Source organism: Amia ocellicauda, chromosome 13 (genome assembly GCF_036373705.1).
Source record: "Amia ocellicauda isolate fAmiCal2 chromosome 13, fAmiCal2.hap1, whole genome shotgun sequence".
Lineage (NCBI taxonomy): Eukaryota > Metazoa > Chordata > Actinopteri > Amiiformes > Amiidae > Amia > Amia ocellicauda.
Window position 1 is genome coordinate 5,954,501 of NC_089862.1, and position 19,478 is coordinate 5,973,978.

The 19,478-nt window shown below is 35.2% G+C and overlaps 1 protein-coding gene across 1 annotated transcript; it reads right to left on the minus strand.

The window, feature by feature from the left end:
- Nucleotides 1-8,860: 8,860 nt before the first annotated feature.
- On the minus strand, nucleotides 8,861-16,900 carry LOC136766973 (5-hydroxytryptamine receptor 4). Its single transcript, XM_066720949.1, has 2 exons — nucleotides 16,749-16,900; nucleotides 8,861-10,627 (listed from the first exon to the last, which is right to left on the minus strand). Exon 2 carries the CDS (start codon nucleotides 10,608-10,610, stop codon nucleotides 9,534-9,536), a length of 1,077 nt encoding a protein of 358 aa, XP_066577046.1. The 5' UTR covers nucleotides 10,611-10,627; nucleotides 16,749-16,900; the 3' UTR covers nucleotides 8,861-9,533.
- Between the last annotated feature and the right edge of the window lie 2,578 nt (nucleotides 16,901-19,478).

Genomic DNA, 19,478 nt, shown 5'->3' on the forward strand with positions numbered 1-19,478 from the left:
TACACATTGTTATTGTAAAGATATATTTTGACAATTAAAATAAAAGTTCTGCATTGGAGTCTTTATGTTATGTAATCGATGGACTGTTTATTTATTCTTGTTAGGGGATACATACCTTGTGTGTACTTTAAACACTGGAGGAAAAATGTTTTGTTCCAGATTTCCATTTCCATTTCTGGTACAAACAGGAATTTTTTTCATTTTCTATAAAAATCACATTGCCTGAAAAACACCTAATGCATTGAATTATAGACAACACAGTTAACATATGTACATTTTTTTTTAAGTAATGTTCAAGCTGTGCTTGGCATTTCGAGCACAGAAACACATTTACAACCTTTATTTTACAACTAAATCAAGCTGTTAAATAGGTTATACTCTGAATACAAAAGCTGTACTTTAATTGAAAAATGAATATTGGCAGCAGAAATGCAAGCACAAATTACTGAAAGGGTAAGTCTCTGGTTACAAAAAAAAAGAAAAATAGTTCAGTGTCTGATGCTGCACAGGATTTGTATATTCAATATAAATGGAAGGAATGAACATGAACATTGGTGTTACATTTAAAATAAATATTGGAGTTTAATTTTGGAGGTGATATGTAACACTGGCCAGCTGTTCACTATTCTGCAAACAGAACAAACAGCTGAGCAAGACTACTGATTTGATTGTGAGTGAAGTCACCATTAGCTTTTATAATTGCAATGTATCATTTCATTGTGATGAACAACGACTTTACCCTATTCAGAATGGCAAACACAAGAAGATGAATATAATAACAATACAAATGTCTTATGAATCTATTTGTTGTATTTATTTAATTGCATTGGGACTTAATTTAGCAACAGTGCAATGTATGTATGTATGGGAATTATCCCATGATAACGTAGAAGCACTCATTATACATTCCAGTGACAAAGCTCTGGAGAAACAGTGATAGATAGTACAGTGTTGCCAAAAGAGGGTCTACAGCTTACACATTTGGATTTTCTCATAATGTTTTGAAATATTTTACACTCAGATAAAACATATAGTATAAATATAGCACGAAACAGCACCTGGGATGGATGTTCTTATATCCCTTTTATTTGGAACATTTTGGGCACTTTGCACTGACTGATTCTTTGATAGTCTGTTCCAGCAGCATTTGTTGACCTATTCTTATCTGTGTTGACTTCCTCTACATGGCAACTCCAAAACAAGCAAGCCAATTAAGTTTCAATACTTTCATGTAAAGCCTTACTATTTATTACATGAATTATGCTAGACCAAATCAAAACTTTGATCTTCCCACTAAGTAAACACTTGTACTGTGCTGTGGATCAATGTCTACTTCTTATAAATGATAACATAAGTATACATTGGTCAATTAGGTCACATTTTTTTATTTGGTCAACCCCTAAGTGTTTCGGGGCAAGTGACAGTAAACTAGGTCTGCATTGACAACAAGTAATATATGGATAATTTGGACAAATCTTCATGAATAATGTATTACACTCCTTTTATTGTTACTTATTTGTTCATGGTTGCAGATTGACATGCAAGAGACATGTATCCCTCTTAAAATGCCCAGCAACTGTTTTATGTCAATAAAAAAGAAAAAGAAAGAAAGACAGGGACTATAGGGGAAGACGGGGGAATGTGATCTTGTAAATTACAATAGGGAGTCAAACGGATTCATTAAAGGACTTATAACAGAACCTATTTTTACACCAGTACTGATTCTAATCAGCAGAGGGCTCTAAAACCACTCAGATAAGAAATGTTTATCGAGTGGTTTATTGTAGATTGACTCACTGTTTATTTGTGCAGGAAAACACCCATCGTTAAAATTTTGTACAGGGTTCAACTCTAACTGTAATATTTCAACAAGCATGTGGAATAATAATAATAATAATAATAATAATAATAATAATAATAATAATAATAATAATAATAATAATAATAATAATAATGTGTGTAATCTGTACAAATGCTGTGTATACTCTAGGTATCTAAAAAATAATACCTGTGTAGTGCATCTGGGGCTTCACATACTAGCTTCTGATGTTTTCTGGATTCTGTTTGTGTTCAATGCAGGATTTCAAAAGAAAGCTGACACTCTTTAAAAGCAGTACCACAATCTTACTCCTATAGAGTCTATTGCTGTTCAAGTCTATTCCTGTAATTTAGATAAAGAACTGGCCAATGACAACACTCTCCAATTTTTCTAACTCTAACTTTTGTACGATTTTTGTGGAAATTCAATCGTAGTAGGGCCTCTAATCTACAATTGCTAATATACATTTAACGGACCTCATGGTGTATGAGCTTGATACAATGACATAATCAATCTCTGAGCTTGGTAGAGGGTGCAAACTCCCCAAGTCTGGGGACTGGCCTTTTCGCATAGCAGGATCATCTCTCGACTGGTGGAGCCGCGGACGACAGGGTGCTCGGAGGTGTGCATGAGACAGCAGTTCAGATCCAAGCAGGGGCTCTGATCGTACATGCTACAAATGTTCAGAGTTCAAGTAAAGTCAGACTGGTCTGCTCATCCGAAAACACTGTTACAGTTTATTAACACTTGCAGTACAACTGATAGACCCAAACGTTTTTCTCATTTTCACATTACAGCAAGGTGGCACTCTACAGTGAAATCACAAAGAACACATTTCATTATCTGAGCAAAATTGTTGGAAGGCAATTTAAAAAGCCTATACACTGCTGTGCCCTTTCTTCTACTAATGGATACTCCTGTGGTGCATTGGTAGCATGGAACCTGGATTTGATTGTAATTCATTGTGTGTGTTACAGCTATGCACCTGGTAATTTAAATACTAAAACATACTTGGGGAAAAAACAGTCCTGAGAGTCATCAGAGAGCAACGAAAACAAGTTAGAGGAAATATATAATTAGAGCATTGTTAATTATTTCACAGTTAACATTAAACAAACAAGTTCCAGTAATTAATGGGAATCTCAATGTGATGTTGGGAGGTTGATGAGACCTGATGATACCTCAATGGCTGCCAAGATAAAGCTTGTGTTTAAATATCAATTATAGATTTAGTCTTCACTCAAAACAGGGTGATGGCCATCAATAAGGTTATGCGGTAAAAGTATGAAAAGCATAAGTGAGAAAGTTTTGTATTTATTTTTGGTTTCCATAACAATTCCAGTACGATGTTCACACAGAATGATTCATTGTGATGGTGCTAACCATGAGAAGGCACTGTAGAGCTGAATTACACAACTGATACATGTGACAAATTGTGTGTGTGTGTGTGTGTGTGTGTATATACCATCTTTTCTTGTAACCATCATGTGTTACAAAATGTTTGCTTTGGCAGCAGCTATACTTCTCTGTTCCATGGCAACATCTGTATTGTATTAATGCAACGATGCAGCCAAAATGCAGCTAAAAATATAAATATTGCTCCTGTTCTGCATTTTTGTGTTGAGAGATAAATCATACGATTACAGTATTGTCTCCAAAGACATCCCAATATATTATCCACTGTGTTTGAACTTCTTGGGGCTACATTTGTTCATTACACCAGTCACCAAGGGGGAGTGAATCTGCATGGGATGTCTATATATATATGCAACGCACTCCTAGTCTTGTGATGCATATCCACTATATTTCTAACTCATAGCACAAACTCAGGAACTAATCAAAATTAAATTAAATATGACATTATATATATATATATATACACACATATATGTGTAACGCTGAGACTGGCAGAGCAAACAGGAACAGGACAAAGACGAATGAGAACCCAAGTGCAGTTTAATGGAAGATGTAAACAAAACAAGAAATAACCAAACAAAGGCTGGACCGGACTAGACTGGACTGGACTGGACTGGACTCGAACAACACTTACCCACTAACCAACTAACCAACTAACCAATTAAGTTGACAATAAAACATGAACCAATGAGAAAACAGAACTCATAACAAGACTAATGAACACAAACCAATGAGGAGACAGGACTAATAAACATAGGGGAACCAATGAAAACTAAACACATGGAAACATGACAGGAACAAGGAACTTAGACTTAGAAATACAAAACATATAAAAAGCACATGACAACGTATATATATAGCACCTTTTATGAAAAGCATATCAGAGCTGTACATAATAAGATTAATGAATATCATATCAGAATACAAACTCACAAAGTTACACATGTTTTTTTTCTTTTTAAATAATCAACTCAATGTGCATCCTTCTTAGTGTAGAAATGTGCTAAAGCAGATTTTGAGATTAAAAAAAATCTTAAACTCTTAAAACCATTAACTGGTTTAAGACATCTGTTGCCTGGTGGTACTGAATAGCACAGACAGGGAGCATAAATCATAATATTTTATTTATATATATTTTTTGTAGATTTAGTAGTTCATTCAGCTTGGGTACAACCAGGCTTTCTGGTTTCGTGTAACTAGCAAGCAAACAGGTTTATTAATGAGCATTACCAAAAAAAAGCACAGAACAAAAAAATGAGATTATAGTATGTACTAAAAGAAAAAAAACATTTAAAGGAATCTGATTCAATATTAATAATCGTATAGCGTAAATTATAATGGAATCCATCATCATCATCAATCTTTGGGATTCAGACAGAGCATTAAGATATAGATATATTTACTAATTTATCCATAATAGAAAATGTCACCATATAGTTAATTTAGAGTATATAAGTCATAAATGAAAATCAGGCCCCTTCCCATTGCCTGATCTCCTGCAAGGACGTGCAGAGGGGGGGCGAGCCACTGCCCCTTTTGTCAGCAGAGCCCTAAGTGGCCTCACTCTCCACTAGGTGTGTGCAACGGCACAGAGCGTCAACTCCGGCAAGACGTGGCGGGTGGCTCCATCTACAAGTTTACTAACCTTTCTAAACTAAGGTTGCATCATGTATGTCCCGCCTCCTATAGTCAAGTATCCAATTAGACGCATCATATACGGTCTGCCCTCCAGAGCAGTTCTGTCCTAACAGAGTTGATTTCTAAAACCTCGCTTCACTGATTGGGTAATTTACTTCTGCTTGAAGGTGGGAATAAGCAGAGTGACAATTCAGAGAGCCTTTCACAGGTTAGAATTATTCTAAAGAAAAAGCCGGGATGAAGTAATACTGCAGTTTGGAAAAGTTTAGGAAACAGCGATCGACTGTAAGATCTTCATTTGTGAAACTCTGAAATATAAGTAAAATATACCATTTTATATATTTAGATTTTGCATAGAATAAATACTGGCATTAATTACAGTACTTACTGCATTTCCAGTGTGTTTTCATTGTTCCAATGTACATGTTTTAGCATTAATAGTACTACAGGCATTAGCTATATAAAAAATGTTGAGGTATCTTTATTGGTAGAACTACAGAAAAAGTATTTAACGTTTCTCTAATCCGGTAAAAAAGCAGTAGGCTTAACAAACAATTCAGGTACTATAGAGTTGGAAATAATTATAAGAAAACAAGAAAAAGGCACGATCACAGAAGAAATAGCTAAAAGTAATAATAATCACAATAAAATACCAATAACAATAATAAAAGTATTTCAAAAAATTATAGTGGATCAAGTACAATGTGAATGCTGTGAATGCTATTCAAGGCATTCATAATCACCAAATGGACCCCATGTGCGGCTTATGGGGGTCCAAACCGCACCATTACAGAGGTGTCTGATTGGTGTTGATTTTGTCCCATCAATGCACCGATGACGAAAGTCATCGTGCAGCTTTTGCAAACTACAGCTAAATAAGAATTGTGCTGTCGCACAGGGCGCAAAAATGGTCCGGGCTGGGGCTGCCTCGATCCCCACTAGTGTCCCCTCGGCCCCACCCCTGGAGGTGCCGTTGTTCCGCTTCACAATCCGCTTATGCTCAACCCCCCCTGCTCGACATTCTGACAACACCCCCCCTTTTTGTTTTTGAGCCACTGCCCATTGCAGTGTCTCTGCACGTCCCTGCTCTCCTGTAGGAGGTACCATCTTTTGAATGAACTTTTTGAATAAACTGTCCAAACCAACCAGTGGACATTAAAGATCCCACTGTAATTTCTGCAGCAGGAAATGTGTTATAACAGGTGACCTACATTAACCGGAATTAGTTTAATATTTCAATCTCCAACCTAGAACCCACAGTCCCAGGTATTTCTTGGGTGTGAAATATACCTTCATTATTCAAAATCAGACCCCCCTACCCCTCCTCATGTTTTCCATTAAACATTAACTTTGCTTTTAGTTGTTATTTTTGTAATGAATACTCTTTAATTTCCTCATATAAAATAAAGCATTCAAATTGCTTTAGGTCTTCTTCTACTGTAAATGATTTTAAAGCTAGAAAATATTATTTTCACAAATAGTGTTCTGTTTTGTTCTTAAATTAACATTTCATGTCATAACATTTAACGTAGTTATTGCTGTTATAGAAAATGGACGTGCTAAGCACAACAACAGCCAGCTTTGGAATGTTCTTTTAATTTGATACCATTACAAAACAGCAAAAATTTGAATTAAAGCACACAAAAACAGACAGATTACATAACAGTATGACAAAAGTCACAATGCTTCAGTTACGGTATTGTAATGTGGACCCAGACTGCTTTCATATTACATACTAAGACAAATGTTGATAAAGGATATTAAGAGGTTCAGCTCCCAAAGTAAAGGGGTAACATTCTAACTTGCCAATCCAGCACAGGAAACAAATGTGTAAGGTGTCTAGCAGAGATCTCTTAAATGTCACATATCCATAGTTACATTATTCTTCACTGTTTCCCCACCATGGCATTTCAAAAACAGGCTTCACAACAGGACTAAGAAAAACTGCTACCAAACCAGGCATAGGCCACTTACACAGCATGACTTTACTGTGTTTGCTTAAGGCTTTTCATCAGACAATATCAGTCAAAAGCCTTGTCATTTCCTTGGATATTCTTGTAAGATGCTCAAAAGTAATGGGGACTTCTCTATGAAAACAAACAGACAGGTGACAAATTAAACGAAAAACCTAAATAAATTAGTGGAGGAACATAACGAATGCAGATGCCTCTAAACAGTTGTACTGCATGATATGATTAAGCAATTAACATCCTAACATGCACTGTGGCATGTATATAAATGCTGAGCAGGCCCAGCTGACCTCGATTTTGGATAAAGATGGCAAGAGTGACTTTGAAAGAGGTGTCATTACTGGGGCACCACAGGCACTTGTCTACAGAGATGTGGAAAAAAGTGATATGGTCAGATGAGTCATCCTTCACCATATTCTCAACAAGTGGGCGAGTGCATGTGTGGCGACACTGAGAGAACAGTACAGGCCTGACTGCTGGACCCCTACAGTGAGGGGGTCCGGAGGCTCTGTTGTGCTGTGGGGGGTATTTTCCTGGCATGGTTTGGGTCCACTTGTCCCCTTAGAGAGAAGGGTCACTGCAATTTATGACAAAGTTATTCTGAGTGATCACCTTACTCCTATGGGGACACATTTATATCCTGATGGGAGTGGTCTCTTCCAGGTTGACAATTCCCCCATCCACAGGGCACGAGGGCTCACTGACTGGTTTGATGAGTATGACAATGATGTGAATCATATGCTATGGCTTTCGCAGTCACCAGATCTCAACCCAATTGAACACCTATGGGAGATTTTGGACCGACATTAGACAGCACTCTCCACCATCATCATCAAAACCCCAAATGAGGGAAAATCTTTTGGAAGAATGGTGTCCATCCCTCCAGTAGAGTCCAGAGACTCGCAGAATCTGTGACAAGAGCATTGAAGCTGTTCTGGTGGCCCGTGGTTCCCAACACCTTACTGAGACACTTTATGTTGGTTTTCCTTTAATTTGTCACCCGTCTGTATGTTGTAATTTGTACTATGCATTTCAATATGAATCCACCACCTCTTCCTTCATATGAATAGTGTTGTTACTGGTGGAAATTAAAGTATTAGCATGGAATGCTATTAGCGTTATGAAATATTGTCATAGTGAGTAGGATGGTTTGTTCCATCAAAAGTGATTCTGGCAAGAATGTTCATCCACCTGGCCTGTTATACTCCTTCATCTGGCTTCAAAATATTCTGAAGGAAAATCCTTAAAAGAATTACCAGGGTGATTATTTATTTGGCTAGAATACAAATTACTTTGATTAAAAAAATAGATCACTCCAGGAAACTATGTGTCTTTGTGTTCTGTTCTGTGTATTCATGCCAGAATAATTTTTTCTATTCAAAGTGATGCATGTTTCTGAATGTGCTTGGTACACTGTGTACTCCCATGCCTTAAAACTGAACAATGAGATAACCATAGACATATAAATAAGTATAATATATACATCATCTCTACTATTAAATTGGTATTTGACAAAAGATCTTGGAGACCCACTAAGAACCCAAGTTTTTGAAAACAATATGTGTGGTTGTTTACAGTGAATAATTTCAGAAAAGGTCATGTTCCAGAATCTAGTTGTTGAACCTAAGTGTAAAGTGAGAAGAGAAGAGAGGATTGCTCATAATCTAGGTGGGTGCAGGAGAATAGAAATCACTTTGAAAAACAAAAAAGGAGTGTATCTGAATGGACAGCATTCCTTCTTCCTTGTATTCTGAAAATGTCATGCAAAACAGAAGACTTAAAACAATTACTTGTGTGTGGATTGTATCAAAGCCCAAACCCAAATGACTGGGTCCCCAGGGCAGGAACTGGAAAACAGTGTTGTAGATTTCTAAACAAAATATACATTTCCAACACATATAAGCATTCAAAACTATTGATATTTCATAAAAAAAGGTGATGTTGTAAAATTAACAACAAAGTTTCTTAAAATCTAAACATTTTCGGTTTCCTTTTTTTTATTTAAAAATGTGTTTGAATATACAGTTTCATAGCCTTTTTATAAATATCCATCCACTATCTTTCACATCCACTTTTTCACATTGCAAGTTCACAGTGCAAGTTCACAGTGCAAACAGCACATCTAATGTATGTAGGGTGGACTAATTAATCTCTCTCTGATAACACATCAGGAAACCCGGTCACAGTTGGCATATTGTAACATACCCCATCGCAACCATGCTCTCAGGAGTCCTGCCACATTCTAATGGTACAATGAGAAATGGGTCATAATTGTTTCAGCAGTACATGCTATGTTACAAATGCTTCAATGTGCATTGAAAACCACAACGGTCTTTATAATGACCGTATTCAGATACAAAACCTTAGCCTTGCAGTGCTACAAAGATGCTGTACTGAAAGGAAGCTTGCAGAAACTACTTACAACCTTGTAAGCTTGAACTTCCTTTTTTTCCTTACCAGTCACTATTAATTTTGCCAGTGATTTCTTCTAAATGTACTACTAATAATAGCAATGTGATTCTCTTATTAAATTAAGATCACAAAAAGACCTGCAGGCTCACCTCTCACACTGTTAAACAAGTTGAGCAATGTAATGTTTCAACATGTTCTCATTTTAAAGCAAACCATTTTGCTTCCTTTCCAACCACAAGCTGAAGAAATAAACGAAGGGAAGAATGCCAAGAGGAATGTCATTGGTTGGCTGTCCGTTCATTACCATCCCTCCTGGTATTAGAAAGGTCAATGCTGGGTGGAGAACCAGGTAAGCAAATCTTACATCCAATTATCATGAAAAATGCCCGTCTGAAGGACCTGTTGAAGAAGCCATACAGGAACGGGTTCAAGGAGGAATTCACATAACCGAGCCACAGGAACACATCCCAGATCACCATGTCTGTTTGGTACTCTATAAATGGGTCAATGATGTTTGTTGTGAAGAAGGGCAACCAGAAAAGGAGAAAAACTCCCATGATTATACCAAGGGTTTTAGCTGCTTTCCTCTCCCGTTTCATGGAATTTCTTTGCTTCTGTTTCTTGGAGGGGTCAACGTCTACATTGTGTATGGTCATCTGGTTCTCAACTGCATTGATTTGCATGGCTTGTCTTTTCGCTGCTTTGTAGATCTTCCAGTAGGCGACCAGCATGATGAACATGGGCAGGTAAAAGGCCACGAAGGAAGCAGTGATAGCATAGACCTGGTTGACCAAGAAGTAGCATACATCATGGGGCAGTTTAGGCTCGATGCCAAGTTTATGAAGTCCAAGCATAATGGGAGCAAATGAAATCAGCAAAGGGACAACCCAGCAGACAATAATTAGGAGAGTGACTCGTGTTCTGGACATTTTGAACCCATAGACCAAAGGGTTACACACAGCATAGTAGCGGTCAAAGGCTATGCAGCTAAGATGAAAGATTGAGGCTGAGCACAGCATAACATCCAGGCTGGAGTGAATTTCACAGAATGTGGGACCAAAATACCAGCAGCCCTCAATGGTCCTGATCATGCTGTAAGGCATCACTATGAGACCAACAAGAAAGTCTGCGACAGCCAGGGACATGACAAATGAGTTGGTTGGGGACTGCAGTTGTTTGAAATAAGCAATAGACAGCACAACCAGAAAATTACCAAACACTGTACAGATGATTCCTGCTACAATAAATATATACAAAACAACTCTTGAACTTGTGCTTCTCCAGGGGACACAAGGTTCAAAGTCACTGTATCCAGAGGAATTCATGTTGTCGAGCCATTCAGAAATGTTTGCCATGGCTTCTTAGAGACTGCCTAGAAAGACAATAGAAATTTGTCAAAGGACCTGTTTTTCATTTATCATAAAACTGTCATTTCTTTATGTCATAACATTTATTCCTGTAGACATTGAGAGATGTGAAATGTGTTGTTTTAAGGCATGAAAAGCATTTGTTGTCAGGTGACCAGGAGACCAGTGAATACATGGTAATACATAAAATTGAGAAATCTTAAAAAATTACTTCAAACTCTTAACAGTTCATCAATTAACAAAGCATACAGGCAAGCTTTTAAAATATTGATGAGCTTGTTTAATGTATATATATCTGTAGAGGAGACCTCCACATAAAGGAAGGGCCATAAAGGAACTAGATTTTCCCATCCATCTATCTATCTATCTATCTATCTATCTATCTATCTATCTATCTATGTATTTATTTAAATCAAAGATAACAAAAACATGAACACTATGTAGAGGAGCTATGGGAATAAAAGTCACTTGAACATGACAAATAAAGTCCACATCTGCCTCTTGTAATCCAGTACTTTGAACAGATTCCTGACATAATTAATTTAAGTTTTCCTTTGAGTCTTCTTAATTAATTAACACACCTACTCGGGGAGTTTCAGTAATCAAAAGTCACTGTTCCATTGCGATACCATCCATGTTGTAAATAATGTCCCATTCTGTCACTTATGTATTTTCTATAAACAAGTAATCTGTTTCAGAAAATGCAAAGCCTGAAGCCACAGAATCAAAAGTACAGACAAATCTAAACACCTTTACCCAATATAAACAAAATATCTTGAACAGAATGCATAAAGATGTTAACAGAAATAAACGGTATATTCTTGCTTTAAATAGTTATTTAAATAGTTTGTTATCTAGGATAACAAATATATACATATTTAGAAAAACAAATGGGGGTTATTAGACACATGCATTACACTGTTTTGGAAAAGTCTTGGATATTTAGCATTTGTCCACTGTATTTCAATACAAATACACCTTTATGAAGAAGACAATCCAGATTGATACAGAATATATATTAATGTTAAATAATAGCAATATATGTCCACCCTTTCCCCATCAAAACCATTAAAATTATTATAGGGATCCTTTCAAATAAGTCTTGTAGAATGATGTTAGATGCTTCTTCCAAGACATACCAAAGATCTTCTAAATTGCTGGGATTATTCTGTATATTTTCTTATCGAAATAGTCCCATGCCTCTTTAATGATGCTGAGGTCTGAGTTTTGAGTGGGCACTCCATGCATTGTAGATATCAAGCTTCATCTTTCTCTTGGAAATTAATTTTAATTATTCCAGCTGGTCCTTTGGATTGTGTTTCTGCATACAGATGGAAAAACACTGAGTGAAAACAGCTCGCATCACTCGATTCTCTAGGCATGGTATCTGGAGAATATTCCTTATGCATCAGAGTATACAAATGCTAAATATCTAACACGTTTACACAGCAGTGCATGTCTGAGACAAGATGTTGGATTTCAGAAGGTAATTATCGTTTTAAATCAAGCATGCTTACTACTATATATATGTATATATGACATTGGCAAAAAACTAAAAAGACAACACAAGCAAGCAAATTAGCAGTTGTTTTGGAATAGAGGGGTAATTTCTGTAAATATTGTAAAGACTCACATGAAATACATAAACAAATAAACAAACAAATTAATATATCTGCCAAACACTCCCATAGTGTTACAGCTTTTACCATATGGTACAAATTATGCTCTTAATTTGATCAGATATGTAATGGCTGTTTCCCTGTAAAATATGAGATGTGTTTAGTTGCGGGCAGGTTGTTAAGCAAACTACATTTTCTTTTTGTAAAGGTGTTTTGTATTACTAAACTTGATATCAGCTGTGATTTTTAACCATATCAGAATTACAAAGACAAAATGCTGTGATATCTATGCAGTACAGAGGAAACATTAACATCCCTCTTATTGTATTGCTTTAAATATTATTTATCATATCAAAACCATTCACAATGTCACAAAATCAGCCTGTATCATCTGGCCAAAATGCATCTACTGGATATGGACCAGAAACCAACATATGAGACACTGCTGGTTCAGGTCTGGGTGGCTGATAAATATTTTACAGTACTGGCCCAGTTCCAATTCCAAATGCCTCTTGTAAATACCTCTAATCTGACCCCGGTCCAATCCAGTAGCACCCCATTTAACTCCCTAAAGTTAGATAGTTTTATTGGTTTGTTTTTCTTTGTTAACTTGATTAACTAGATGGATGTGCATTTATTTAAGTCATTAAGAATGCCTTCCTGTTTGCTTGTTGAATTATGACTGGATTAGTGTGGATGTGCTACAATAGATGTCATGCCAATACAATTGAATAATGGTCCTATTAACCCATTAAGGCTCCCTGCAGGTAGCATAGCGCTGATTTCAGCACAGAAATATAATGGTGATATTAATCTGTATTTCAACATATGGTCTCTCCATGGATTCGTTCCTCTTAATGTCTGTAAAAAATTGCTTTGAATCCAACTGGGATGCAAGAGACACTTTTAATGAAAGTCAAACCTGAATGTTTGCATAAACTTGGATGATACCCATGCTTCCTAGACTGTGAATTTTGCAGTAAGATAGCAGCTGGAACTATTCAAAAACCAGTATACTCTGTAAGCGTTGCAGTCCAGTAAAAATAGAAATTTAATTAATACCACAGGGATCCTAGCTTTATCTGGAAATGGGCATTTACTAGGCTTTCCCTGTTCTTGTCACTCACAGATCAGTATTCGGTTTGCAATCCGATCGGCATTCTGTCTACAGCTGTCTATGTGCTGTGATGACAGAAGCACCCCCCCTGTGTGTGTCAATGTTGTGTCCATTCTACACAAAGTGGACTCCTGAGATAATCTATACCACATGAGTCAAACCACAGCATGGATCACCAAGAATACCCTTTTTAGTTTATGTCACATACTAACACTGGTGATAATCTACTATACGAATTAACATATATCCATCTGGATTATGGTATATATGTGTATGTATGTGTTTGTAATTGTACATTGATAACCACAGCATATTATTTCTATCACCTGCCAGTTTAACATTATTTTGTCTGTTCTCAGATGTCTTAATGTCTCAAAACTCATTTATCAAACATACTTTCCCAGTTGTCCAGATTTTCTAGATAAGGAAGTACAAGTTTAATTAATAATTAATTGTCAGACTTTACTGTATTTTATAGAGGAAACTATTATGTTGACAGTTGTCTGTATATTAGGCAAGGCTCAGAGTTAAGATGGCAATATCCTCATTTTCAGTCCGTGCATATATTGTTTCTTATGTTAACACAGTTGAACGCTTGGGCATAGTGTGTGTGTGTGTGTGTGTGTGTGTGTGTGTGTGTGTGTGTGTGTGTGTGTGTGTGTGTGTGTGTGTGTGTGTGTGTGTGTGTGTGTGTGTGTGTGTGTGTGTGTGTGTGTGTGTGTGTGTGTGTGTGTGTGTGTGTGTGTGTGTGTGTGTGTGTGTGTTCAAAACCTGACATCCTGCTTTCTCATACATTGTATTTCACAGTAATATACTTGATAGTTGCTTACACTTTTCAGTTCTTGAAATACATTTTTTAATGATTTTCTCTCTGAGAAATCTGTGAATGTATTCCAGTAGAATTTGCTATGGAAGTGGAAAAGCAGAAGACTTCCTGCTGATGGTAACTTGACCTTTCTCAGACGGTCAGGCAGCTGAGTGCCTGTGATCACACTGTTCTGCAACCTAGTACACTGACCTTCCCTGTGAGTGCATGGAAAGTCTGTGAGTCTGTTATGTTTCAAAATTAACAGCACACTTTCCATTCAGATGATTTTCTGTCACCCTTTAACAGATGGTGGATCTCACAAGGAGGTAGGGCAGGTACTGACATTTATATATTATCTGAAGTTCAGAGTGATCAGAAGCACTAGTATCAGTAAACAATTTCATTTATAATTATTTTTCAGATCATATTATTATTATTATTGTTGTTGTTTTTGTAAAGTATAAAATATACAATATACTAATAGATGTTTCAGAGATTCAAGAAAATTGTGATTGCAAACTTTAATTAGTAAGACATTTTGTTTTTAAGCTTTATTATTGTTATTATTGACAGAAAATTATATTTTTATAATAATTATATTATACAATTATTATTATTAGTAGTAGTACTATTCATAGTAAATTATATCATAGTAATTATAAAATATTTGTATGTGAAAAATGTATGTTCCCAATATTTAATATTTCTATATATGTATTTAAAGACTATAAAATATATTATTACTATTATTATTATTATATATAATCATGATAATAAAGTTAAGTTCAAGTGATGTAGCAATACAAAAGTTTTTGTTTTGCTTAATGTAAAAAAAGGTAAATAACTCTTACTAGTCTCACTTATGCAATAGTAAAACATAATCGCTTTAAGGAAAAATCTATAACATTCAGAAACAGCTACTTTAAATGTACAGTGGCTATATATTTATTTGAAAGCATGAAATATCTCTAGGAAGACAACGCAAACTGTAAATGTTTTGTCTTTTCCTTTTAGACTGTTCATAAAATGAAATAAAAATAGACCAGGAAATGTTTGTTGTATATTTATATTTAGTATGTATTCCCAATACATATACATATATATATATATATATATATATATATATATATATATATATATATATATATATATATATATATATATATATATATATATAGTTGATTGAGAAAAACCTTAGCTGGCACCTGGTAAAGTAAATTCTATGAAATGCAGATTGTCTTGAAAAGGTAAAGGCACAGCTAGGACAAAAGGCAGGCTGCTTGCCATCTGACGATACCCAGAGGACTCACCCAGCTGTTTTGTCAAATACAAAAGTTATGTTATGTTGTGAGGTATACCAGTACAGTTTCTTAAAAAAACAAAGTGACGTACATGTAAATTTTATTCTTAAGATACATTCATAAATTACCACTTTCACCACCTACCAAAAATGACTACATTTACAAGCCTGTACAAAAAAAATAACAGATCAAATTAAATCTGAGTTTTGGAAGCTAAAGTTCAGTTTGTGCTTTCATATACTTTATTTCTGAATAAAATATAAATACTGCATCATTTTAAATTGAATCCTTACTTTTATTTTATTAAAATCTGAATGATTATTTGTATTTTCCTTTCATGTGAATTTTAGTCTTTGTAAGTATTATTTGCACTCAGATAAGATTAATTCCTGGAGTTTACAGCTGTTTCCGATATAAGCAGCTGATTCTGTCAGTTCCAATACATTCTGCACAGCGAAGGAAAACAGAAATGTAACTCTCTCTCAGTGAAATTACAGAAAGACAAAAATCCCCATCATTTTATCAGTAATCTCAGTACTAAAAATGTAAGATCAAAATTTACTTAAATACATTACATTGAATACCCAAACTGAGTTAATATCTTGCATGTATTATTCATTTTATCTCTGCTTTTTTAACCATACATTTTGATCTGAAAACCCTTTTGACCTAAGTGTTCTAAATTGTAATTCTGTTCAAAAGCACCGGCTGAAAATTGAAAGTTATTCATAATTTTCTATTCACATTACACGCATTTTGTGTATGTTTCAGGATACAGTGAGCTCTACACACAGACAAACGATACCAAGCATGCTCTCCCTGTTGTCCACAGATTAAAACCAAATGTACATGATCTGATAGTACAATCCCACCACATTCAAATATACAATGTAATGAAAAGTACATACATCTGACCTCGCAACAGAATTCAATTATAATTCTAATTATCAATTGAATTAAAATATCTATACCCTATTCACATCAGTACGGTAATAAATCTAAGAAATAAAAGGATAAAGAAAAACATAAAGCTACTTTCTGATCTCTATTGAGGTTCAGAACTATGAATTATTTAGCCTGTCAGATATTTATCTGCATTTCTTTATATTTCAGAAAATACACTAATCTGAACTTTTGCCGCAAACATTACCAGTTGACTGTGTAATACCATTATGAAAGTAACATGAAAAAGAAAATGAATGAAAATAAACAAGGAACTCCTAGATGAGGAAATGGCAGCTCTGCCCAGTTTCTGTCTCTGCAATATGTTTCTCTTCTTACCTTAGCCTGAACAGATTCCCTCTCCATCAGTTTCTGTCTATAGACCCTTCTCACTTTCACCAGCTTTGCCTCGTATGATTTACATTTCCTGCAGGAGTGACTGTCAGCTGAGACCAGCACTGCTGGGTTACTCCTCCTTTGGGGGATATCAATAACTGTCTTTGAAAAGGGAACAAATAACACAAATAACAGCATTGTGTCAATTTTCCCCACAATTCCAAGTATGGAACACAGCTTAACACACCTTTTGTTGGGCAACATTTATTCAAAAATTTCTGTAGCATTAGTTAAGTTATGAGATTTTTCCATATTGCTGAACTTCTGCTATATGGAACTGGCCTGAAGGTAATTCATAATAACAATATGCAGAAGGGTTATGGATAGAAAAAGGGGTGACTAGCATAAAAATAGGACAGGAAAACAGTTTATGGTTCAGTGTCTATGTTGTGTATATCACTGGATCAATATATTTAGTCCCTTTGCAGAACATGGGCTCTAGTTCAATTTCACCTTACTGTGACTTTAATACCTTTATATTTATCCATCCTAAAGCTATCCCTGATTATATGTTTTTGTGGGTAGGAATAATATTTGCAACAGGAACTGAATTAGCTATGTGTTTAGAATATAATTTTATTAGTGTGACTGTTTTCTTGTAAATGTGTGCTGGCATTGGCGATTCTCGAACATCACACATTGCCTGTGATCCGAGCTGGACTTGTACCCGGGCTCCTGGAAGAGAAAGGTTTTAAAGGCTAGTGCCACAAATCCATTTCTTCAGACAAACTGTTAATTTACTAAAAATCTTGATCTTGAGCTGATTAAATATCCACATTAGACTCTTCCATGAGCAAAAATATCTTAATTTATATACCGTGTCAAACACAATTCAAAACGCGGCATGAGTTAATCCTAGTTAAGCATCCAATCCAATCACAGAATTCAGATTTTGTACAAATGATAATATCAAAGCATTCAGTTCTGTTCAATGATTTTACCATGTATCAAAACACAGACTGCATCATCACCAAAGCACTGATCAGAGACTACAGAGTCTTTGCATTTACTGAGCACAATCACCCCAGCAGACCTGCTCCATTTGATCCAATAGTAAAATGGCTGATTGAAAACTTAACCTAGAAGAGTTAAGCTCTATCAAAACATTTTTTTATGTACACTATATGTGGTTGATTTTCAAAAGATGAAACTGGATATTGTTAGGTACGAAGATATTCATAGTGGAGAAAACATTTTGTTTAAACTTTTCTTGACTTTCCTGTATATTTTTGTTTCTCCACATCTATGTATGTTCAAACTCTAATCACATTATGATTGGAACTGCTTCACGCCTTTTCTGCACCAGAGACACATTCAATCAATCATGAAAAATAAATGATCTAATAAATAAAAAATAAACATAAATAGTACTCACTCCTTTATAAAATGCCTTCTTTACCCCTGGTTCTGCATTGTGATGCCTGAAGATGGGCTTTTTAGTCCCTTTAAGTCTTTCTGTATTAATGTTGAAAGGGATGCCTGCAAGACAGTCAGTGTATGGTACACTAATGACTGCTAAAATGGCTTTCTTGATTAATCCAGAAGGGAGAAATAATTGTGATGCTAATTAAAACCACCCTTTTACACCCTCCGCTGGCTAATTGTGCCTGCTACACTAAGTTAATCATCAAAGTCTGTTTTCACACCTAGTTGTATGCAATGTTTTGGAAATGTATGTTTGAATTGACTGTTTGTTTGAAGCCTGATTAATGTTAATTAGTAGTGCTTCACACCTGTTTCTGTTTTTTCACAGGTTACAGGCATGGGTATTCAGGAGGAGAGAGTGGACTATCAGAATATCAGATACCAGTTAAAGTGAAGCTCTAAATGTTAAAACCTGTGTGCCCAAATAATTCAATTTAATGGGACTTGTTGGAAGCTGGTTAACATCTTGGGGGAAAAGTACACTCTATGCAAAGAGTGGGACATATAGATGTGGGCAATTAAGTGACTGAATATATTTGAAATTAAAAAATGAAGACAAAACACAGAGATTTCCATAACTTTTGAAAATAATTTTGAAAAACTGGAGAGAACTGGATTTCAATTAACAGAAAATACAGAAAATGCAAAATGTATGTATTTCTTCGTATAAAATATATGTTCAAATTCAAATGTTACATTCAGTATAAAGATTTCCAGTATTGTAACGGAGACAAATTTTGGCCAAATATATTTGTATTATTCATAGAAACACAACTGTCGGTAACATTTTACAATAAGTGTCTATTATTAATGTTAGTTAACATGAACAAGTCAATAACATTATTTTTTTATAGGCTCTGTTTATAAACTATAAAATAGAAGGTAACACTTTACAATAATGGGCATTCCTCATGAATTCCGACAGTACAACACATATTTATACATGAAGGAATTATTGTAAACTCAGATGGGATTTATTTGTTATTCATGCATGGAATTCATAATGATTTAAAGGGTTTTATGCATATGGTTTCATTTTTAATAAATTAAGTTGATCATATGTATAAAGCATATGGCGAGAATGTAAGAGGTTTTTCTCCAGTATGTTCCTCATTAATTCATGCATAATTCTTATGCAACAAATGGTGTTAATCATATGTACAAATCAGCACTGGTTATAAGAATAAAAGCACCCTTGCAAACAAAATGTATGGATTCATCACAATATTTAATGTATTATTTACTTTC